The 24115-nt window shown below is 44.1% G+C and overlaps 1 protein-coding gene across 1 annotated transcript in view; it reads left to right on the top strand.

The window, feature by feature from the left end:
* LOC117516381 (peroxisomal succinyl-coenzyme A thioesterase-like) overlaps window positions 1-24115 on the top strand; it is a 52394-nt gene that overhangs the window by 5843 nt on the left and 22436 nt on the right. Inside the window, exons 3-8 of the mRNA XM_034177352.1 lie at window positions 4464-4563; window positions 4643-4833; window positions 6459-6628; window positions 12212-12331; window positions 13865-13947; window positions 21650-21743. Of these exons, the coding sequence (XP_034033243.1) occupies window positions 4464-4563; window positions 4643-4833; window positions 6459-6628; window positions 12212-12331; window positions 13865-13947; window positions 21650-21743 (758 nt within the window). The remainder of the gene's footprint in view (window positions 1-4463; window positions 4564-4642; window positions 4834-6458; window positions 6629-12211; window positions 12332-13864; window positions 13948-21649; window positions 21744-24115) is intronic.

Below are 24115 nucleotides of genomic sequence, written 5' to 3'. Positions count from 1 at the left end.
TGACTGGGATGAGGATCAGCATCTGTAAATCTGAGGCCATGGTTCTCAGCAGGAAACCGATGGATTGCCTACTCCGGGTACGGAATGAGGTCTTGCCCCAAGTGAAGGAGTTCAAGTACCTCGGGGTCTTGTTCACGAGGGAGGGGACAATGGAGCATGAGATTGTCCATAGAATTGGCGCAGCAGGGGTGGTGTTGCATTCGCTCTACTGTACTATTGTGATGAAAAGAGAGCTGAGCCAAAAGGCGAAGCTCTCGATGTACTGGTCAGTCTTCGTTCCCACTCTCACCTATGGTCATGAGTGCTGAGTCATGACCCAAAGAACTACATCGCGGGTACAAGCGGCTGAAATGGGCTTCCTTAGTAGGGTGGCTGGTGTCTCCCTGAGTGATAGGGTGAGAAGCTCGGTCATCCGAGGGGAGCTTCGAGTAGAGCCGCTGCTCCTTCGAGTTGACAGGAACCAGCTGAGATGGCTCAGGCAGCTGGTAAGGATGCCTCCTGGGTGCCTCCCGAGGGAGGTGTTCCAGGTATGTCCATCTGGGAGGAGACCCCAGGGAACACCCAGGACTAGGTGGAAAGATTATATCTCAGGATCCCCACTTTGTGTGGCGTGATGCTATCTTAGACTATACGCATTCATTACTGGCTACAAAGTGGACCTATTACTCTGATCTGATCAATAAAAACAAGCATAACTCAAAGTAATTGTTCGACATGGTGGCAACACTTATTAATAGACAGCCACCTGTAAATCACTCTCCCTTTTCAGCACAGGACTTCATGGATTACTTCGAGAAGAAAATAGAAGACATCAGGTTAAACATATCCCAGCATGCCTTAACCCAACCACTACACCCTGCTATTGAGGTGGGCACCATTACTGAGGTATTACCTAGATTTACAGAATTTGATAGTATCTCACTTGGCCGACAAAACTTGTAACGTCTACAAAAAGCACAAACCTGCTTATTTGATCCTATACCAACAAAACTGTTTAAGGACCCGTGGTCCGCTCTTGGGCCGACTGTGCTGGAAATGATTAATCTTTCTTTAACTTCTGGATCTGTTCCTAAATGTTTCAAATCTGCAGTGATTAAACTATTACTTAAGAAACCTCATCTTGACCCTACTGTATTGAAAAACTATCGGCCGATATCAAATTTGTCATTTTGCTCTAAAATTTTGTAAAAAGTGGTGTCACGGCAGCTCGTGGACTGGCTTACTGAGAATAATCTCTTTGAGCCACTGCAGTCTGCTTTTAGAAAATATCATTCCACAGAGACGGCTCTCACTAAAGTGGTGAATGATCTTCTGCTTGCAGTGGATTCGTACACCACTACGGTTCTGGTGCTGTTAGATCTCAGTGCTGCGTTTGATACCGTGGATCATCATATTCTACTTGATAGGCTGGAAAATCATTTTGGGATTACTGGGAGTGCCCTTGCATGGTTGACATCATACCTGTCCACTCGTTCTCACTGTGTTTTTTACAGTAACACTTCCTTTAACCTTACTGACATGAAATTTGGGGTCCCACAGGGGTCCATCTTAGGCCCCCTGCTTTTCTCCCTTTATATAGCACCCCTTGGGCACATATTGTGATGTTTTGGAATTACCTTTCACTGCTATGCTGATGATACTCAGTTATACATACCAATAACTGCTGGTCACCTCATCCACATAAAATCCTTAGAAGATTGCTTTGCATCAGTGAGAAGCTGGATGTTTGGAAACTTCCTACTTTTAAACTCTGATAAGATTGAAATGATGGTTCTTGGTTCAGTGAGACATTGGCATCAATTTGACCAGTTAACGCTTAACCTAGTCTCGTGTGTCATACATCACACTGACAAAGTGAGGAAACTTGGGGTAATTTTTGATCCTCTGTTGTCCTTTGACCTCCACATTAGAAATATAAGATAAGACTTTATTGATCTCACAGTGGAGAAATTCACATGTTACGTCAGCTCTTAAAATAAATATTACGAGGACTGCTTTCTTCCACCTGCGAAATATAGCAAAGATTTGTCCCATCTTGTCTATGGCTGATTGTTGTGTGGGCCGCTGAAGAGGAGGTACTGCTGGCCCACCACCACCAGAGGGCGCCCTGCCTGGAGTGCGGGCTCCAGGCACCAGAGGGCGCTGCCGCCTTATGGGAGTAGCCTGGGTGACAGCTGTCACCCATCACCAGACACAGCTGTTCCACTCAGCACAGAGGTATATCAGGAGGACGGCGTCTCCACCTCAGGGCCGAGATATCGCCTAAGACTGAGGTAATATCCTCTGCATTTATATTCTGAACAACCAGCTAAACTTGTTAAACCTTTTCAGGAATGTTGACTACTGATAGCTTCATTGCTTGGATAAGTACTCACCTTCCTGCTGTACTTTGACAAGAGGTGGAGGCGGCTTCTCCCCTCTCCGTTACTGGGTGCGGTCGCATCCACACCTGTGTGTTGTTGCTCTCTCCCGCCAGCAGTACCGGATCCGACGAGCGGAGGCAGTGGCCACCTGGGAATTCGGGACTTGGCGGTTCCAGTATTTCCAGGGTTCGGTGGCAGAGGAGATCTGGGTGGTTCCGGTTCGACTGAGACGGACGTCTCCTACCTTCGAGCCTGCCCACACGACACCAGCGGATTCGACCCCAAATTGTGATTGTTGTATTTATTGTGCTCGTTTCACAATAGTAAACCTTGTTATTTACCTTCTCCATTGTCCGTTCATTGCGCCCCCTGTTGTGGGTCCGTGTTCCTACACTTTCACAACACTGATGCCGGGACCCTGATCCCTGCGTTTATCTCTTCTTGTTTGGACTACTGCAATGTTATAGTTTCTGATTTACCACAGTCCAGCATTAGGGGTCTCCAATTGGTTGAAAATGCTGCTGCAAGACTTTTGACACAAAGCAGAAAGTTTGACCACATTACACCCATTTTATGTCTCTTCACTGGCTTCCTGTCCCAGTGAGATCAGATTTTAAGGTTCTTCATGGACTGGCCCCTCCTTACCAAGCTGACCTAATTAAACCCTACGTACCGGCCCGGGCTCTGTGTTCTCGGTGCAGTACTACTCTGTGTCCCTAAGGTGAATAAGACGTCTGTGGGTCACAGAGCTTTCTCTTATCGCGCCCCTGTTCTGTGGAATGATCTCCCTGCATCAATAAAACAGTCAGATTCTGTGGAGACTTTCAAGTCCAGACTTAAGACGCACTTATTTTCCCTTTTGTATGGCAGCATACTGACATAGTATGTTTCTATGCTTTTTACTTTTTGCTCTTTTACTGTGCTTTTTTAAATATTTTAATTCATTTTATTTTGTTTTTTTTTTATTGTTTTGTGTGAGGCGCCTTGATATGACTCTGTTGTGATTTGGTGCTATATACAGTAAAATTAATAAATTGAATTGAATCCCCCAGTCAGAGGTGGTCAGTGTGGCCTGGGAAAGGGAAGTCTGGGGTCCCCTGCTGGAGCTGTTGCCCCTGCGACCCGATTCCAGATAAGCGGTTGAACATGAGTGATGAGTGTTTATTGACACTGTTGGCCGTAATTATCACTCGCTCATCTTCAACCGCTTACTCCAATTAAGGGTCACGGGGGATTGGAGCCTATCCCAGCAGTCATAGGGCATGAGACAGGTTCACCCTGGACTGGACGCCAGTCTGTCACAGGGTCGCATACAGACAAACAAACACATTCACACATATGGTCAATTTAAAGTTCCAGTCCATCTAACCCGCATGTCTTTGGATGTGGGAGGAAGCCGGAGCAATCGGGGGTAACCCACACAAACACAGGGAGAACACGCAAACTCCACACAGAAAGGACACAGGTGGGAATCGATCCCATGACCTTCTTGCTGTGAGGCAACAGTGCAAACCACTTATCCACTGTGCTGCCCATAATTATCAAAATGAAATTTAAAAAAATTGTTGAAACATTTGTTTATATGTAATGAGATGAAAATACATAAAATTTTTATTCTCTGAAACAACTGACAAAAATAGTGAACTTTTGTTACAATGGTTTGAGGGTTTAATTGGCTCAGCTTGATTGGGAGGCACGAGTCCATGTGCAGTCAACGGCAAAATCTTAAAATCTGGCCTCACATGAACATGAAGCCAATGAAGGGAGAACAAATGTGATCAGTAATGTGATCAAAGTTTCTTCTTCTTGTCAGAAATCAAGCTGCAGCATTTTGAACCATTTTTTAAGACAGAAAATAAAATATTAAAGTAACTCAGTCTGGAAGAGACAAAGACAGGAATCTTCCCAATATCATGGAGGTGAAAGAAGATGGCAGCTCTCTGAAGGTGTGAGGGGACCAGATGTTTACGTGGATCTGGGGTAGTTGTGCGGTGTGGTGCATCTGCACCCGTGCACGCTCCCAGACCGGACCTGTTATAAAGGCTGATGAAAATTAAAAACCTGAAGAATCCACAATTGTTTGTTCTTTTTGTTTGACAGTTGTTGAGGAGCCCAGTCTGGGTGGAACATATTTGGGGGTTGAACCAATGGGTTTACTGTGGAGCCTCAGACCAGTACCAGGCAGCCTACCTGAACTCAGGTAGACAGAATTGGAGGTTGAAAGGAGACACTGATCAGTACAGAGTCAGAATCAGAGGTAACGTTCTGCTGTCCTTTAGGCTGAGGAAGATGAATGTCCAGACTCCCATGGTGTTCAAGATTTCTGTGTACCAGAGTCACCAGTCTGAGGGCTTCATGGATCAGACTCCACTGGCCAGTGTGGTGGTGGAGCGTTGGTACATGGCGCCCGGCGTCCGGAGGATACCAGTTACAGAGGAGAGACTCACTGCAACTCTCTTTCTTCCTCCAGGTGAGACCAAAGACTTAGTTAGACCAAAGGTTTAGTCTGACCTGTGCTGTTAGAGATGACAAACCCTCACTGTTGGTGCCAGTCTGGAAAAAACCCCTCCAACAATCTTCATTACATATACCTTATTTATGAAGCTTGTATTGACTCCAAATGTCTGTATTAGTCAGAGTGCCGCACATCAACCACACTACGGACATGCCTTTGGTCCTGGATGACAAACACCCAGGCAGACAACCAGTCCATCCTTATTTCCAAAAAGTAGAAACCTGGCTCAGTGGTGTCCAAAGTATTCCAGAAAGGGTCAAGAGGGGGCAGGTTTCAATCACTGATGAACTCCTCCCATCTGCTCAAAGTGATGTTAAATTACTCGTTGGAGTCACATGGCTGCAAAGAAAACATGCCCCCTCTTGGCCCTTTCTGGAATACTTTGGACACCACTGCTCTGGATGCTGCAGCCAAACGTGGGCATCCCTTTCAGCCTTTGCAGTTGCTGGGGTTGTCAGTACTGAGTGTTAAGGACCTGTGGCCTTCCTTACTATTACTGCCTGCTTCCTGGATCCTGGTCATAAAAGTGCACCATATGGTCTTTGTGTCTTAGTTTACGTTCCCTCAGAAAGGAGTCTCCTTAAGTCACTGTTCCTTTGACACAAAGTCATTCCAACAGCACCCAAGGGTACTCTGGCAAGACCACATGGTGGCTGGTTAGAGCTGAAGATTGAAAGCCACCTGGGAAGATCTTATAGAGTCATGAGGGAAAAGTTCAGAGGTGTTTTGTAATGCTGATATCTTTGCAGAAGAATGAAGGCTCAAGTCTCTAGGGTCCTGGTGCTTCCTGTCTTACTGTATTGTTGTAAGACTTTGACTCCATCCAGTGACCCAAGGCAACAACTGGATCTCTTTGGCACCAGGTCTTTTCAGATGATCCTTGGGTCCAGCTGGAATAAGGAAGATAACTTGCATTGTGAGGGAACATCAAGATTTTGTCCATGTGGCACTTTTCTCTGTGCATGATCCAGCACGGAGGTGCCTGAGTGGTGAGGACCCCAGTAGCTAACGTAGGTCAAGCACACGCCCACGTTCCACCTGGCTTCAGCAGATAGATGGTTATTTTCGAGATGATGGAATGGACAGGTTCACAGCCTGGGTGGTTGCCATGTACTCAAGACAGTTCCATGGTGTCATGGAAGCAGCGAAGCACAGCACCAGTGCACGCTCCAGGAACTGACTCGACGGAGGGCACAGGGAGCACACCAGCACACTGTTTTTAAGGCTACATGCACTGAAATTGAGGGGAACTGGTTAAATTTAAGACAGCACAAAATATGAACTAAAAAAATAATTTGCCTCAATGCAATATTTGAAAAATGTTTGCTGGGTTATAATTGGGTATTTAGTTTGTAAATAACTTGAGGTGGGAGGAACGTGGTGAAGGAATCGTGATCTAATCTAACTGATAAATACTGAGAAGGTGGGAAGAATTTCTAAGTCTGTCCTTCTTCCTTCTCCTTTTCGAGCATGTTTTTCTTTGTTGGCATAATGTTCTTCTGGATTTTTTGAGTGTGTTTTCTTTTTTCAAAGTTCATTTATTCAGTCATTCATTGTTTTTGATTTTGTCTTTTTTGAAGGTCCTGGACCATTTCCCAGTGTTCTGGACCTGTGGGGTGGTGCTGGACAGCTGGTGGAGTTGCGAGCGGCGCTGCTGGCCTCTCACGGTTTTGCATCAATGGCACTTGACTACTTGACCTGTAAAATAACGAAGGAAACAGGAAAGGCGGTGGACAACCAGTATTTTGAGGTAACCCAGGTTGTCGCAAACTTTGACCACTGTTTGAATGTTTGAGTCTTCATGTGCTTGAAAGTTTTTTCTCACTGTGATGTGACTGAGATGACCGCTGAACCCTCCTGCAAAGGTGACTCGATGAAACAAGTTGGTCTGTTTGAAGAATGCTTCATGGGTCTTTGTTGTCGACCACATCAGTTTTCATTGTTGCCACAAAAGTTAATAAAGTCCACGACTCTAATTATTGGCATTATTATGGTAAATCACCACAGTGTTTTCCTTCACTTTTGCCACTTCTCTTTTTGCCTTACGCCGCATCTCCTTGTACTCCTGCCTACTTTCTTCGTCTCTCTGACTATCCCAATTCTTTTATGCCAACCTCTTTCTCCTAATGCTTTCCTGGACCTCTTCATTCCTCTTCTTTGCTCAGCAGTAGCCCAGTTTGGGTAGGCAGGCACCAGTGGTGGGCACAGTTCCGATAATCCGATAACAGATAATTATCGGATTATCTTTTTAGATACCTTTAAAAACCATTATCGGACTAATTATCTTCCGATGAATTTTTGTCTGATAACTTTTAGACCGATAACGTAGTAAACAAAGCTGAACAAATCAAATCAAATCAAATCAATTTTATTTATATAGCACCAAATCACAACAAACAGTTGCCCCAAGGCGCTTTATATTGTAAGGCAAGGCCATACAATAATTACAGAAAAACCCCAATGGTCAAAACGACCCCCTGTGAGCAAGCACTTGGCAACAGTGGGAAGGAAAAACTCCATTTTAACAGGAAGAAACCTCCAGCAGAACCAGGCTCAGGGAGGGGCAGTCTTCTGCTGGGACTGGTTGGGGCTGAGGGAGAGAACCAGAAAAAAGACATGCTGTGGAGGGGAGCAGAGATCGATCACTAATGATTAAATGCAGAGTGGTGCATACAGAGCAAAAAGAGAAAGAAACAGTGCATCATGGGAACCCCCCAGCAGTCTACGTCTATAGCAGCATAACTAAGGGATGGTTCAGGGTCACCTGATCCAGCCCTAACTATAAGCTTTAGCAAAAAGGAAAGTCTTAAGCCTAATCTTAAAAGTAGAGAGGGTGTCTGTCTCCCTGATCTGAATTGGGAGCTGGTTCCACAGGAGAGGAGCCTGAAAGCTGAAGGCTCTGCCTCCCATTCTACTCTTACAAACCCTAGGAACTACAAGTAAGCCTGCAGTCTGAGAGCGAAGCGCTCTATTGGGGTGATATGGTACTATGAGGACCCTAAGATAAGATGGGACCTGATTATTCAAAACCTTATAAGTAAGAAGAAGAATTTTAAATTCTATTCTAGAATTAACAGGAAGCCAATGAAGAGAGGCCAATATGGGTGAGATATGCTCTCTCCTTCTAGTCCCCGTCAGTACTCTAGCTGCAGCATTTTGAATTAACTGAAGGCTTTTCAGGGAACTTTTAGGACAACCTGATAATAATGAATTACAATAGTCCAGCCTAGAGGAAATAAATGCATGAATTAGTTTTTCAGCATCACTCTGAGACAAGACCTTTCTAATTTTAGAGATATTGCGTAAATGCAAAAAAGCAGTCCTACATATTTGTTTAATATGCACATTGAATGACATATCCTGATCAAAAATGACTTTATCTGAGTTTAAAATGTCCTAGCTTTACGGAGGGCTTTTTTTAATAGAGCAACAGACTCTTTTTCCAGGCTAAGTGAAGATCTTCTAAATTAGTGAGACGCCATTTCCTCTCCAACTTACGGGTTATCTGCTTTAAGCTACGAGTTTGTGAGTTATACCACGGAGTCAGGCACTTCTGATTTAAAGCTCTCTTTTTCAAAGGAGCTACAGCATCCAAAGTTGTCTTCAATGAGGATGTAAAACTATTGACGAGATACTCTATCTCACTTACAGAGTTTAGGTAGCTACTCTGCACTGTGTTGGTATATGGCATTAGAGAACATAAAGAAGGAATCATATCCTTAAACCTAGTTACAGCGCTTTCTGAAAGACTTCTAGTGTAATGAAACTTATTCCCCACTGCTGGGTAGTCCATCAGGGTAAATGTAAATGTTATTAAGAAATGATCAGACAGAAGGGAGTTTTCAGGGAATACTGTTAAGTCTTCAATTTCCATACCATAAGTCAGAACAAGATCTAAGATATGATTAAAGTGGTGGGTGGACTCATTTACATTTTGAGCAAAGCCAATTGAGTCTAATAATAGATTAAATGCAGTGTTGAGGCTGTCATTCTCAGCATCTGTGTGGATGTTAAAATCGCCCACTATAATTATCTTATCTGAGCTAAGCACTAAGTCAGACAAAAGGTCTGAAAATTCACAGAGAAACTCATAGTAATGACCAGGTGGACGATAGATAACAACAAATAAAACTGGTTTTTGGGACTTCCAATTTGGATGGACAAGACTAAGAGACAAGCTTTCAAATGAATTAAAGCTCTGTCTGGGTTTTTGATTAATTAATAAGCTGGAATGGAAGATTGCTGCTAATCCTCCGCCCCGGCCCGTGCTACGAGCGTTCTGGCAGTTAGTGTGACTCGGGGGTGTTGACTCATTTAAACTAACATATTCATCCTGCTGTAACCAGGTTTCTGTAAGGCAGAATAAATCAATATGTTGATCAATTATTATATAATTTACTAACAGGGACTTAGAAGAGAGAGACCTAATGTTTAATAGACCACATTTAACTGTTTTAGTCTGTGGTGCAGTTGAAGGTGCTATATTATTTTTTTCTTTTTGAATTTTTATGCTTAAATAGATTTTTGCTGGTTATTGGTGGTCTGGGAGCAGGCACCGTCTCTACGGGGATGGGGTAATGAGGAGAGGGAACAGCAGCAAACATTTCTAAAATTGAAAATCAGTTGAGCACCTACCTGATAAAAGTTTTCTAACAGATGTATGGTTTCACCTTCTGCATACAGAAAACAGCTGCTTCTATGAAGAACACTGTCCTCTGCAGGCAAAAGAAAAACTGGTTTTTAAGAAAAAAAAAAGAAAAATCAATTTCGTTTAACCCCATACTAAGTCATCCAGAGGCATACATTTTTAAATTATGGTTTAAATTTTAAACAAACTAATTTTGGACATTATTTAAAATTATTGTCATGTCTGAAGTTTTATAAAGTGAAAATAACAGATATATGTTTTAGTTTGAAAGTAATGTGCTAATTTTTAAGGTTTTAGTGTGGACATGGTGTTCCGAGCAGTGCATTATGGGTAGGATTAGTACGTTCACGACAGGACAAATGCATTTCAGACACTCTGTTCAGGCTCCACGGACAACAGCATTAAACTCTAGTGCCTAAAACTCTCGTGAATATATTCTCTGGATTTATAGACGTTATTGTATTTGCATTTGTTAAATTCCACGCATCTTAAATGTCGCAGCAGACATGGATTATCTGGAATTTTGTTTTGGAAAGATTTCAAGGCCTCTACTGCCATCTACTGGCCAGTAGTGTTCATGGCAGTTCATGGCAGTATTCGTCCTGAAGATGAGCAGACACTGTATATTTTTAATCACAAGTTAAGTTTTTTCAAACTTAATTTACAAAAACTCTCGATGGGAGACATCAAAGTTTAAAAACAAAATGACAAAAAAAAAAACATTACAAGACAGCTCTGCGGTGTTTGCACATGCACAGTGCGAGTGGTTGGATGCTTGTTGCCCCTCACTCAGCAGCAGGAAAACCTCACGACGGCCGACCAGAATAATATCAAACAGATTTGATTTTCATTCGACCATACGATCGGCGATCAGGAGGTGGTCGTGAGATGTTAAACGCAGCTTGTTACTCCATGTACAATACACGATGCAGGACGCGCGATTAACCTGAAACTCGGTCCAAAAAATTCTCACATGAATAAAAAATCATCTGAACATTCTCACATTCTCTCCACATGTAAAACGTTGTGATGACACTTCCAGGGCTCCGTAAAAATGCCTGTTTTTATAAAAAAAAAAAGGAAAATTTACAAAAGCACATTTATCTGTAAACACCAACACACGACACATGTCACATTAACATGTTGGTTTACATAGTGAATGACTGAACCAGTCAGTGTTTAGCAGAGGCACATTTTACCCAGAATCCTTTGCGATCTGTCTTTGTTAAAAAACATCAGAATTAGTGCATTATTCAACATTAAAAGATATATGTTATATTTTAACTTTGTACAAACGACAGAATTGACATTAATGGAGTTATTCTATCAGTATTCATTTTATTTATACACCAAACCATAAGTCAGTATGACTTTATTTTCCAAGACCTCCCCCTGACCGGAGTTGTTGGGAAAGTGTAGGTACACGGACCCACAACAGGGGGCGCAAATGAACGGACAATGGAATAGGTCAAATAACAACACTTTACTGTTGCGAACGTGCACAACAAACACAACAGATTACACAATAGATCAAAGGTCAAATTACAAGGTGTCGTGTGGGCAGGCTCGAAGATAGGAGACGCCTGTCCAAAGCAGAACCGGAACCACACGATTTCCTCCGCCACCAGACCCCGGGAATACTGGAGCCGCCAAGTCCCGAACTCCCAGGTGGCCACTGCCTCCGCGTGTCGGACCTGGTACTGCTGGCGAGGAACAAAAACACAATTAAACGTGGGTGCGTCTGCACCCAGCAATCTGCACGGCAGGGAAGCTACCTCCACCTCTCGTTGGAGAAAAAGTCTGTTATCACTCACAAAAATCACAAAAAAAGGCTTTCTATCAAGCAGTCAGGCTGAGGATATTACCTTTCAGGTAGAACGATATCTCGGCAAAGAGGTGGAGATGACGTCTTGCTGATATACTGATGCAGATCAGATGAGTGGTGACAGCTGTCACAGGTGATGAGTGTCAGCTGTCACCCCGGCTGCTCCTGTGAGGCGGCAGCGCCCTCTGGTGCTTGGAGCCCGCACTCCAGGCAGGGTGCCCTCTGGTGGTGGTGGGCCAGCAGTACCTCCTCTTCAGCGGCCCACACAACAGGAGTGTTGTGATTGGTAGAGAGTTGGGCTTGGTGGCTGCTCTCAGTTTGTCTCTGCGCTGTAAGCCGTGTAGTAAATAAGAGCTTCCAGCAGGAGGCAGGATGTTCAAACATGGAAGTGTGGGCTCATTGTTTGGGTCTGCTGTCGCTTTGATGTTTCCAAAAGCAATCGTGGTGTTTAAACTCAAATTCAGTTTATTAGTAGTTGCAAATATACTAGAAACAGTACTGGAATTTATCGGTTATCTGTAACTTCCGATACATTTTTGGGTGGTTTATCGGTTTATCTTTATCAAAGATAACTTTTCAGTTATGTGATTATCTGTTATCGAAGTTAATTTTTTGGTTATCGGTGCCCACCACTGGCAGGCACTCTGGAAAATCATTTCTGGACAGTCCTGTAAAAAGATTACAGGACTGTCCAACTGCTGTTTTACAGTAAGCTGCTGGACTATTTCTCACAAAAAGACGATAAAACACTTCCGTGAGGTTACTTGGACTTCTTCTATTTTGCCCTAAGTCACCAGGTTTGGGGTCCCATTTCTGACAGACATGGAGGACAGACAAAAATGAAATGTCTTCTTCTGCAGACAGCCTTGAAACTCCTGCAGCGCCACCCGCAGGTCATGGAGAGCAGAATCGCCATGTTGGGTCTGTCATTTGGAACCGCTGTGACTCTGAAAATGGCCGCTTACTCTGAAGCGGTCAAGGTAAGAACACGTGTCTTTAACTTCCATCTCATTGTGTCAGTTACTTCTCTTGGTGTCAGTTCTTCAGTAAAGTTCAGCTTTGGGAGCACATGGTCACATCCAGTGCACCACAAAACTGCCTTGGGTGCTGGACAGCAGACAATCTGTTCATCCCCAGTGTCTGAAGGTAAACATCTATCTGCTGCAGCCAGGTGACACCTGCGCGTGTCCTTGACCTTCTTCAGTCTCTGGGGTCCTCCACACTGAGACACCTGTGTCCTGGATCATGTCCAGAGAAACTCACCACATGGACTAACTGTGATTTCTGATGTTCCCTCAAAGTGTCACTGATCCTCCTCATCACAAAGAGTCGAAGCAGCGGAGAAATGTGTGAATGTGAGACGTTTTAAACCCATCTGTGTGTGTGTTTCTGTGTGTTTCTGTGTGTGTGTTTGTGTGTGTGTGTTTCTGTGTGTGTGTTTCTGTGTGTGTGTTTCTGTGTGTGTGTTTCTGTGTGTATGTGTCTGTGTGTGTGTTTCTGTGTGTTTCTGTGTGTGTGTTTGTGTGTGTGTGTTTCTGTGTGTGTGTTTCTGTGTGTGTGTTTGTGTGTGTGTGTTTCTGTGTGTGTGTTTCTGTGTGTGTGTTTCTGTGTGTATGTGTCTGTGTGTGTTTCTGTGTGTTTCTGTGTGTGTGTTTGTGTGTGTGTGTGTTTCTGTGTGTGTGTGTCTGTGTGTGTGTTTCTGTGTGTTTCTGTGTGTGTGTTTGTGTGTGTATGTGTCTGTGTGTGTGTTTCTGTGTGTTTCTGTGTGTGTGTTTCTGTGTATGTGTGTGTGTGTCTGTGTGTGTGTTTCTGTGTGTTTCTGTGTGTGTGTTTGTGTGTGTGTGTTTCTGTGTGTGTGTTTCTGTGTGTGTGTGTTTCTGTGTGTGTGTTTCTGTGTGTGTTTCTGTGTGTTTCTGTGTGTGTGTTTCTGTGTGTGTGTTTCTGTGTGTGTGTTTCTGTGTGTGTGTCTGTGTGTGTGTTTCTGTGTGTGTGTGTCTGTGTGTGTGTTTCTGTGTGTGTGTTTGTGTGTGTATGTGTCTGTGTGTGTGTTTCTGTGTGTTTCTGTGTGTGTGTTTGTGTGTGTATGTGTCTGTGTGTGTGTTTCTGTGTGTTTCTGTGTGTGTGTTTCTGTGTGTGTGTTTCTGTGTGTGTGTTTCTGTGTGTATGTGTCTGTGTGTGTGTTTGTGTGTGTGTGTGTCTGTGTGTGTGTTTCTGTGTGTTTCTGTGTGTGTGTTTCTGTGTGTGTGTTTCTGTGTGTGTGTTTCTGTGTGTGTGTGTTTCTGTGTGTGTGTTTCTGTGTGTATGTGTCTGTGTGTGTGTTTCTGTGTGTTTCTGTGTGTGTGTTTCTGTGTGTGTGTTTCTGTGTGTGTGTTTGTGTGTTTCTGTGTGTGTGTCTGTGTGTGTGTTTCTGTGTGTGTGTGTCTGTGTGTGTGTTTCTGTGTGTGTGTGTCTGTGTATGTGTCTGTCTGTGTGTGTCTCTGTCTGTCTGTGTCTCTGTCTGTGCGTTGTTTCAGCTCCGGTGTGCTGTGATCATCAGTGGGAGTCATGTGCAGCCAGTTGAAGGATCTGTGGCTGAACTTCAGGATTATTTTGCAAAGTAAGTTCTTGTGCTGGAATTTAATTCATCCTTCAAATGACTCTCAAATTTAAACAGTCCTAAAGGCTCAGGTCTGTGTCTGTTATTGTATCTTAGTTAGTTTGTCTGGTGAGAAACTCAAAAATCACTCACAGATTGTCATTTGATCAGGAAACGTCAGACGAAGCGCAGTGAGGTTTTCCAAAGTGTGACGAGTTGTAACAAACACGTCACATCAAACCATTGGTTTACAGTGTTTCACTGAAAACCATGTGCTGGTCCATGTCCGTGTGCGTGTCCGTGTGCTGGTCCATGTCCGTGTGCGTGTCCGTGTGCTGGTCCATGTCCGTGTGTGTGTCCGTGTGCTGGTCCATGTCCGTGTGCGTGTCCGTGTGCTGGTCCATGTCCGTGTGCGTGTCCGTGTGCTGGTCTGTGTCCGTGTGCTGGTCCATGTCCGTGTGCGTGTCCGTGTGCTGGTCCGTGTGCGTGTCCATGTCTGTGTGCGAGATGTTTTTTTACTGTTCCATTGCACTGTACTTCCTTTTTGTGTCCTTCAAAATAAAAGCATTGCAGAAACATAATTCCAAAAGACACCTTGAAAATAAGACTAACAGTAAACTATTTGGGCTCGTTACGTTATTGAGCATGTTGCTCACAATGGAGTTACTCAGCTCATGCTAATGTTAGCATGCAAGCATTGCATTTTGTAATGCCCATAGCCATTAGCTTTCTGTGACGCAACTGTGTTTTCTTGCTAACTTTTAGCGTGATCTGTTTTGGAACAGTCAGACATGTTAGCCTGTGAGAAAGGTTCATTTCCATGACGTCATCTTTGGGACCGCCCTCCACAACTGTTTCAGCAGGTGCATTGAAGCAAACGGGAAAACTTTCTTTGTGGAGTTTCACTTTAAATATGATGAACAGGTGTGTTGTGAGAAGGACCAGCAACATTAGTCATGATGTTTATTAGATGTACAGTTTTCCCAAGAATAAGACTTTTGAGGGGAAGTGGGAGAGTTTTGTCCGCCACCTCTTGGAAAAACCACAGAAATGCACCAAAGTGCAGCTTGGGGAATGGGTTTAAAAAGAACAGTTGGATCTCATCAAAAATTCTATTCCTTCCATTTGTGGGGCCAGCAGAACTGCAATGACACGTAGAACGGGACATGTTTTTAATTTTTATTTTTTGCTGTTGTCACAGAGATGAAACGTCTCTCCCACGCTGCGCTAAGCTACACTGGGAGCCGGTGAGAGAAAGACACAAGTTTCTCTGTGTATTTAGAAGTGTGATCATGAAGAATTGGTGTGAAAGTGAGTGAGGGAGACAGCTGTTGTAATCTAATGGACCGGTCACACGGCACACGGCGTTAGCTGAACGACAGAAAAAAGTCCCAAAGTCACAAATCGTCAAGAAAAAATGTATGAATGAGCCTGGACTTCTCCCATCACCGAAAGGCCTGCGAGTGTAGAGTGCATAAAATACCGAAACAAAAACAAAACTAACAAAAGAAAAATGAAGCGAACAGCGACCTTGATGCTTTAAACAAAATTCAAATGAAGCGTCAGCGTGTGATCATTTCTGCAGCGAGTCTGTGCTGTCCACAGCCACCTGTAGCTGCATTTTCTTGACAATGTGAGTGCGCACACGCACGTCTTAGCCAGAGACAGAGAGAGGCTGGAGGTTGGGCAAAGTTGGACGACGATCAAACAGAATGCTGACGGTACGGGAACTATGCAAACAATGAGGAACCGTCAAGACAGAAAGCAAAACGGAATATGGACGAATTGAGGTTGTTGTCGGGATTCATTCACATTTTTCAGCAGTTTGAAAATTCTGACGATGCACCAGCTACAGAAATGAAGCTGAACAACGGTTAAATGACATCTCAAAAAGTCAACGCAAGTCCAGATTTCTTGTTTCGTTTTGGCTTCGGTGTCCTTCGTTAGTGCCGTGTGACCGGGCATTTAACGGGAGGAACCATGACGTAGACCTTAAACCAGCTGTTTAACGGATTTATGTGTTTAACGGATCAGTAACTGCAGATGGACAAATGAGACATGCAAGCCAGAGTGACGTACTGGCAAATGTCCAATCATGAAGTGGACCGTGACTGGCTGCAGGCTGAGTGACCTTCAGGCAGCTAGAGGCCGGTTGCTAACGTTACCTAATGATTCTAGTTCAACATGGCGGTGGATCTGTCTTGTATTTTTCAGACATACTTTGGCTTATGTTATTTTTTTATCAGCTATCAGAGCCCACACAAGATAAAGACTTGGAAGAAATTATTTATAATCTGGTATAGGATTTTTTTTTTTTTTTTTTTTTTGACTGGAGTGACATATTTAAAGGCACTGTCCTTGCTCAGGGTTAGGAGTTAGGACACAAGTATTTGTTTTAAGAACATTATCGGTGGTTGAGCCATGTGGTCAGGATGCCCCCTGGTCAGCTCTCTGCGGAGGTCCTCCAAGGACATCCAACTGGGAAGAGACCCAGAGAAAGACCCAGGAGATTGGAATGGATGGACTCCAGTCCAATGCAGCTTACTTCATCAAACAGAGGCCAGCACTGTGCAGGCGTCATTTCCGAGCGTCACCAGCGATTCACAGATTATCGCCTCATTTCTGCTTCAAACTGACTTTAGAATGATTTAAGAGGTTTTACTTTGTCATCTGATGGTTAATAATCACATTATTCCCTTTGATTGTTTTGGGTGAAGAGACTCAGAGTCAGACTCAGAGTCAGACTCAGAGTCAGACTCAGATGTATGCACAGAGATGGCAGGGCGGACCAATTTTTAGGGGGGACCGTTCAGTCGGCGACATCGGATCCCTTTGACAGCTGGGTGGACTGAGACAATGCAGACTAGGTTTCCTGTCCACGGACACAGAGAGGTAGTATGAGTGGAATTTGAACCCAGGTTTACATATTAGCAAGCCAGCTCCTGATCCACTGAGCGACCTGTTCTGGGAGAGTTTACCCCTCCACAGTGTAAACCTGAGTGTTTGGCACTGCTGAAGGTTGCAGGTTCTCTTCCCGCCTGCCCCCTTCTGTGTGGAGTTGCATATGTTCTCCCGTGTTCATGTGGGTTGCCTCCATTTGCTCCGGCTCCGCCCACTTCCAAAGACATGCAGGTTTGTTGAACCGGACAGTAGCTTTGTCTGTCTGTGTGTGTCTGGTGTCCTGTCCAGGGTGAACCTGCCTCAGTAACCTCTGGGACAAGCTCCTCCAACAACAGATACACATGAATTTTTGTTATCAAATCATTATTATCACTGTTTATCACAATTATTGATTTTCTTTAGTGTCTTTTTTAAATGTCAATAACCTGGATTCAACACATTTCTCACTTATTAATGAAAACTTTGTATCGTGGAGCTACAAGGACTTTGACCTGAAGATATAAACGTCACTTTCGAGATAAGGGAATGTCACAAAACCAGCCTGGAGGCCTTCAGCCTGATGGCACAGATCCCTGCACCTTTCCTCACCCACGTTTGCAATCTCAGTGAAGTTTGGTGGCCACTAGACCCGTCTTCTGTAACTGCTCAATGTAGACAGTCCAAGAGGACACCGTGCTGCCCAGGCAGTCTGTGGGTCTTCATTTGGACCAGCGTTCACCCACTCAGAGCCCCTTGAGTGAACATGAGTCATGAATTCTCCACTGGAGACGTGCAGTTGAACCTGGTGTCTGGGACAACAAGAAGCTGTCTCATCAATATCTTCACACAACTCCCCCAAAGTCTAATCACATCATCTGTTGCCCAGTAGGTGGCAGTGTGGTAAATATGAAGCGTGCATCATGACACACGGGCAGCATTACGTCCTAAACGGTGTCATGCTGTTAGCATACTGACAGAAACAAACACTGGAGCTGAAGTCTGAAAAAACATTTATTTTTTTCAATCTGACATTTCAAAAAGTTGACCTGAGTTGACTGAGGCTCAGAATTGAGGCAGAACATCTGAAGCATGTTGAGGGGACATGGTTGTGCCGTTAACCATCACTAACAAGCTGCTAAATGTCATCATTGGGATTAAATGACGTAAAGGCAAATTATTTATACAAAAAGACACATTCAACATAAGTGGAAATTATCAACATCTTATCAGCATCAACAGCTCATCAGCAGCAGCTCAGCATCAACGGCTCAGTATCAACGGCTCAGTATCAGCATCTCAGTATCAGCCACTCATCATCAACATTTCATCAACGGCTCAGCATCAACGGCTCAGTATCAACGGCTCAGTATCAACGGCTCAGCATCAACGGCTCAGCATCAACGGCTCAGTATCAACGGCTCAGTATCAACAGCTCAGCATCAACGGCTCAGCATCAGCATCTCAGTATCAGCCGCTCAGCATCAACAGCTCATCAACGGCTCAGCATCAGCAGCTCATCATCAACGGCTCAGCATCAGCATCTCAGTATCAGCAGCTCATCATCAACGGCTCAGCATCAACGGCTCAGTATCAACAGCTCAGCATCAACGGCTCAGCATCAGCATCTCAGTATCAGCCGCTCAGCATCAGCAGCTCAGCATCAACGGCTCAGTATCAGCCGCTCAACATCAACGGCTCAGCATCAGCCACTCAGCATCAACATCTCAGTATCAGCCGCTCAGCATCAACGGCTCAGCATCAACATCTCAGTATCAACATCTCAGCATCAACATCTCAGTATCAGCCGCTCAGCATCAACGGCTCAGCATCAACATCTCAGCATCAACATCTCAGCATCAACATCTCAGTATCAGCCGCTCAGCATCAACGGCTCAGCATCAACATCTCAGTATCAGCCGCTCAGCATCAACGGCTCAGCATCAACATCTCAGTATCAGCTGCTCAACTTCTCAGCATCAGCCGCTCAGCATCAACAGCTCAGTATCAGGCATTCAGCGTCAACATCTCAGCATCAACATCTCAGTATCAGCCGCTCAGCATCAACGGCTCAGCATCAACATCTCAGTATCAGCCGCTCAACATCTCAGCATCAGCCGCTCAGCATCAGCCGGTCAGCATCAACAGCTTAGTATCAGGCATTCAGCGTCAACATCTCAGCATCAGCCGCTCAGCATCAACAGCTCAGCATCAACGGCTCAGTATCAACGGCTCAGTATCAACGGCTCAGTATCAACGGCTCAACATCAACGGCTCAGTATCAACGGCTCAGCATCAACAGCTCAGCATCAGCATCTCAGTATCAGCCACTCAGCATCAACAGCTCATCAACGGCTCAGCATCAGCAGCTCATCATCAACGGCTCAGCATCAACATCTCAGTATCAGCCGCTCAACATCTCAGCATCAGCCGCTCAGCATCAACAGCTCAGCATCAACGGCTCAGTATCAACGGCTCAGTATCAGCCGCTCAACATCTCAGCATCAGCCGCTCAGCATCAGCCGCTCAGCATCAACAGCTCAGTATCAGGCATTCAGCGTCAACATCTCAGCATCAACATCTCAGTATCAGCCGCTCAGCATCAACGGCTCAGCATCAACATCTCAGTATCAGCCGCTCAACATCTCAGCATCAGCCGCTCAGCATCAGCCGCTCAGCATCAACAGCTCAGTATCAGGCATTCAGTGTCAACATCTCAGCATCAACATCTCAGTATCAGCCTCTCAGCATCAACGGCTCAGCATCAACATCTCAGTATCAGCCTCTCAGCATCAACGGCTCAGCATCAACATCTCAGTATCAGCCTCTCAGCATCAACGGCTCAGCATCAACATCTCAGTATCAGCCGCTCAACATCTCAGCATCAGCTGCTCAGCATCAGCCGCTCAGCATCAACAGCTCAGTATCAGGCATTCAGCGTCAACATCTCAGCATCAACATCTCAGTATCAGCCGCTCAACATCTCAGCATCAGCCGCTCAGCATCAACAGCTCAGCATCAACGGCTCAGTATCAGCATCTCAGTATCAGCCGCTCAGCATCAACGGCTCAGCATCAGCCGCTCAGCATCATTGAAGCTGTTTTCTTTCAGCCACAGGAGCTGCAAAGTGTTTCTTTTCTTTCGTGAGTGGAGGGAGGGTGGGGCAACCGCATAAGTGATGATGATTGGCTAAGGAAGAGTAAAATGTCATGGTAAGCCAACCAGAGGCAGAGGTGGGTGGGAGTTCACCAACAAACACACAACACAAAAACAATATTACAGTTTTTGCCAATTGCTTACACACATTTTGCAAAATTTGGCTCACTGTGTCAGAACAAGCAAGCAAGAAAAGCAGCAACACTTGTTGTAAAACCCCTCACAGCTCTGTCCAAATGAAACCCTCCAGTCAAAACCCAACAATCTCTTCTAAAAATCTCATTCTGCCAACAAAATGATTCACACGCACCATTTTGAAACACTTTAAAATCAATAACAACACAATGACTTTTACACAAAACACTGAAGTCAATATATTTTTATTTACTTTTTCTCAAATGAGCTGAACATTAGTTGTTAGCAACAAAAGTGTTATTTCACAGTTTTTTTTATTTTACAAAGAAATAGAAATTTCTTACAAATACCTAAAGAAAGACAGAGTACTGTACAGTTCAAAACAATGAAAACAAGTGTTTACAGTACTGCAGTACTGTAGTTTACATACATGGCACAGTAACATCAGAATGATGTTGTACTATCCACTCTGAGTGGACCGTTTGTCCACACTCTAAAAAATGAACCACTGTCTCAATGAGACAAAGTGATGAAACAATCTGCATAGATTTTCTTAAATTATTTTACTGTAACTTCAGTACGTAAAGTTATTTCAACTTATGTAACCAGAGAATCTTGTGGCATTATGAAATAAGTAAAATGAAATAACAACAACAACAAATACATGCAAATAGTTACATCAGTTTTTTTCATTGACACAGCACCTTTTTTAGAGTGCAGCTTCCCTCAGGCCGTGGTAGATCACATGGTCCACCAAAGTTGCTTGAATTTCATCTGAAACATTTCTCCTTCTTGCTCTTCTTTGCCCTTGTCCACATATCTCTCTTCCTCTTCCTTGTCTTCTCCATCTTTTTCTCTTTCTTATCACCTCCATGATTGCAGATTTGACTAAATGTCTTAGCTGAGCTCTATTTGTGGTGTCAAATGTCAGACTGATTGGTAGTAAGTTTTCTGTGTGAGTGTTTACAGATGTGTGCATAAGTATTTCCAATTACCAGATGTGTTTTGCATTTTTATTAAAAGTGTTTTCCCGATAATAACAAGGTTTTTATCTTTGAGGTGTCAGTGTCTAATGTAGGAAACTGTGTGTAATGTTCTGCAACAACTATGTTGAAGCAAAGTGCAAAGCAGAAATTGTCTTTAAGGTTCTGGTACATTGTGTTTTAATTCATGGACATATTTGAGCAAAAAGTAAGGTAATACTAATTACTTTAATAAAGCTGTAACTCAGTTACTAACTCAGTTATGTTTTGGGAGAAGTAACTATAATGACTTTTTGAAGTAACGTGCCCTACACGGGCATCAACCACATGACACTGTCATCCGGGTAAGAACCAACATCCTCTGGGTCTGAACAGGGTTTACTTCTTTGTGTAAAAGGATTTCTTACAAACGAAGCAGTCGAAAGGTTCAGCTGCTACAAACTTAAAAAAATATAAAATGGTTATTAAAAAAAGTTTAGAGTGAAGACTGAAACAAAGAGCAGGGTTTTGGAAAAGCTGAAACCTGATGCACGTGTTCTGTCAGCACTTTAATGTTGTTTTTGTCTGAACAGAAACAGGAAGAACTCCAGGATTGACGTGGAGAACAAAGTGATCTTACGTGATTTGCAGCTCCCAATCCCCTCGGACCCGAGCCTCAAAGTGGACGTGAGTAGAACCCGATCATTGAATTCAAAAAGATCCCAACTTACCATACCATAAATAACCATAACTTAAATCAGCTCTGATTTCAAAGCCACAAATTTTGATGCCGAAAATAATTGAATATGTTCAAAGTGCATGAATCAAGTTTCCCAGTGAGTTATTAATATAACTCACTTTGAAACAATATATTATAGAAAAAAACAGATAAAAACATTTGGCTTGAAAACAAAATGGACACAAAAAAGATTGAAAAGATTTCAGACTGTGAATAAACAAATCTCAATAAAAATTTACAAGATTTATGTGAAAAAGAAACTAAGACGTGAGAGTGAGGTGAAAGACTTCCGGCCCGGTTTGGGAGCATGTGCTGGTTCTGGATCCTCCTCCCCCTAATACTCGTGCTTTTGTTCTTCATGTACTCGCAGGGCTAGAATGTGGTCAACAATTGACTTTTCGGGTGTGTTCTCAGGGTGTAGGAGTAGTTTGTGTTACTAGGGTGTGTTGGGAAAGTGTCAGTACACGGACCCACAACAGGGGGCGCAAATGAACGGACAATGAAGAAAGTCAAATAACAAAGCTTTACTGTTGTGAACACGCACAACAAACACAACAAATTACAATTTTGGTCACGAGTCGAATTCCAACGGTGTCGTGTGGGCAGGCTCGACGATAGGAGACGTCTGTCCAAGTCGAACCGGAACCACCCGATTTCCTCTGCCACCGAACCCCGGGAATACTGGAGCCGCCAAGTCCCGAACTCCCAGGTGATCACTGCCTCCGCTCGTTGGATCCGGTACTGCTGGCGAGGAACAGAAACAATCAGATTTGGGTGCGGCTGCATCCAACAACAAGTGGGGTGGAAAACACCACCTCCACCTCTACTCAGAAACAACGCTGTAATGTGGGAATAAGAGTACTTATCCAAATACGTCCTTTTCAGTCTTCAGTCGTTATACACACAAGCAACAATGGATTAATCCGTATGGCTGGCTGAGTTCGTTACCTCCTTGGTAGAGCGATATCTCGGCAATGAGGTGGAGATGCCGTCCTGCTGATATACCTCCCTGTTGATTGATATCAGCTGTCTCAGGTGATGGGTGACAGCTGTCACCCTGGCTGCTCCTGTGAGGCGGCAGCGCCCTCCGGTGCCTGGAGCCCGCACTCCAGGCAGGGCGCCCTCTGGTGGTGGTGGGCCAGCAGTACCTCCTCTACAGCGGCCCACACAACAAGGGTGAATAAAAAGTCTGCAGGTCACTCTGTTCTGTGGAATGATCTCCCGGCGATCACCTTCTGTTTTTCTTGTTTAATGCTTACAATTTGTTGTCTTTCTGATGTCTGATTCTGTTTTTTTCTCTCTGTTTGAGGTGCAGCTCCATCCAGAGATGGGTGTGGTGTCTGTTTCTGGAACCCTCCTGTCCTGTGCACCGGCAACATTTCCTGTATATTCGTTTTGTGAATTGTTTTGTAATTTATGTCTGTATCATGGCCCAAGCAGAGGGTCACCCCTTTGAGTCTGGTCTGCTTGAGGTTTCTTCTTCAAATCATCAGAGGGAGTTTTTTCTTACCACTGTCTCCTGTGTTCTTGCTCTGGTGGTTAGTAAGGTTAGATCTTACTTGTGTGACGCGCCTTGAGGCAACTTTGTTGTGATTTGGTGCTATATAAATGAAAATAAATTGAATTGAAATTGAAAACTGCTCCAGTCACTGAGCAGCAAGTAACTGAAACTGAGTCCTACTCAGACTGATCCTTGTAAGCACAGAGCGGTGTGATGTTCCGGTAATTGGAACAGTCCATGTGATTGTCCTTTCCTTTCCACATTGGGAGAACAAGTCCTTTATTCCAGGCTGTTTGGGTGAAACCCATCTAACAGTTTGAAAAAAAATGGTTTGCAATGTCAGGAGAACAGCATCTGCACCCACCTGGAGGAGCTCAGCTCCCTGAAGTTTCCCCACCCTCAGATGTTTGAAGGCTGTTACAGTCTCACCCAGATTTGGTGGTTCGCAGCTGATGGAGAATCAGCTGTAAGAACCCTGATGCCAGAGATGTCACACATCCCAGCAGGACGATCAGCCTTTCTAAAGTGCTCACAGCAGCCGGCCCAACGTGACTGAACTGCCCTCCACCATAACTGCGGTGGGATGAGGCGCAGGTCTGGAGGAACAAAGTGCTTTGATTCCTCTGGAAGCAGTTCGAGGGTCACTAGACCACAGATGGAGTGTCACCTGATCACACATTCCTATAACAAACATGTCCTCATCCATTCTGAACTTTTTAAAGTTTTTTAGAATTATCATTTGAAACATGACTGGACTGGGCATATTGGAGTTTTCTATCAGTGCCATTGGTGTTAAATCTTAAATGATGGTGTTTTTGA

Source organism: Thalassophryne amazonica, chromosome 8 (genome assembly GCF_902500255.1).
Source record: "Thalassophryne amazonica chromosome 8, fThaAma1.1, whole genome shotgun sequence".
NCBI classification, from domain to species: domain Eukaryota; kingdom Metazoa; phylum Chordata; class Actinopteri; order Batrachoidiformes; family Batrachoididae; genus Thalassophryne; species Thalassophryne amazonica.
Note: the sequence above shows the minus strand (reverse complement) of the source record. Positions and strands in the feature narration are given on the sequence as shown.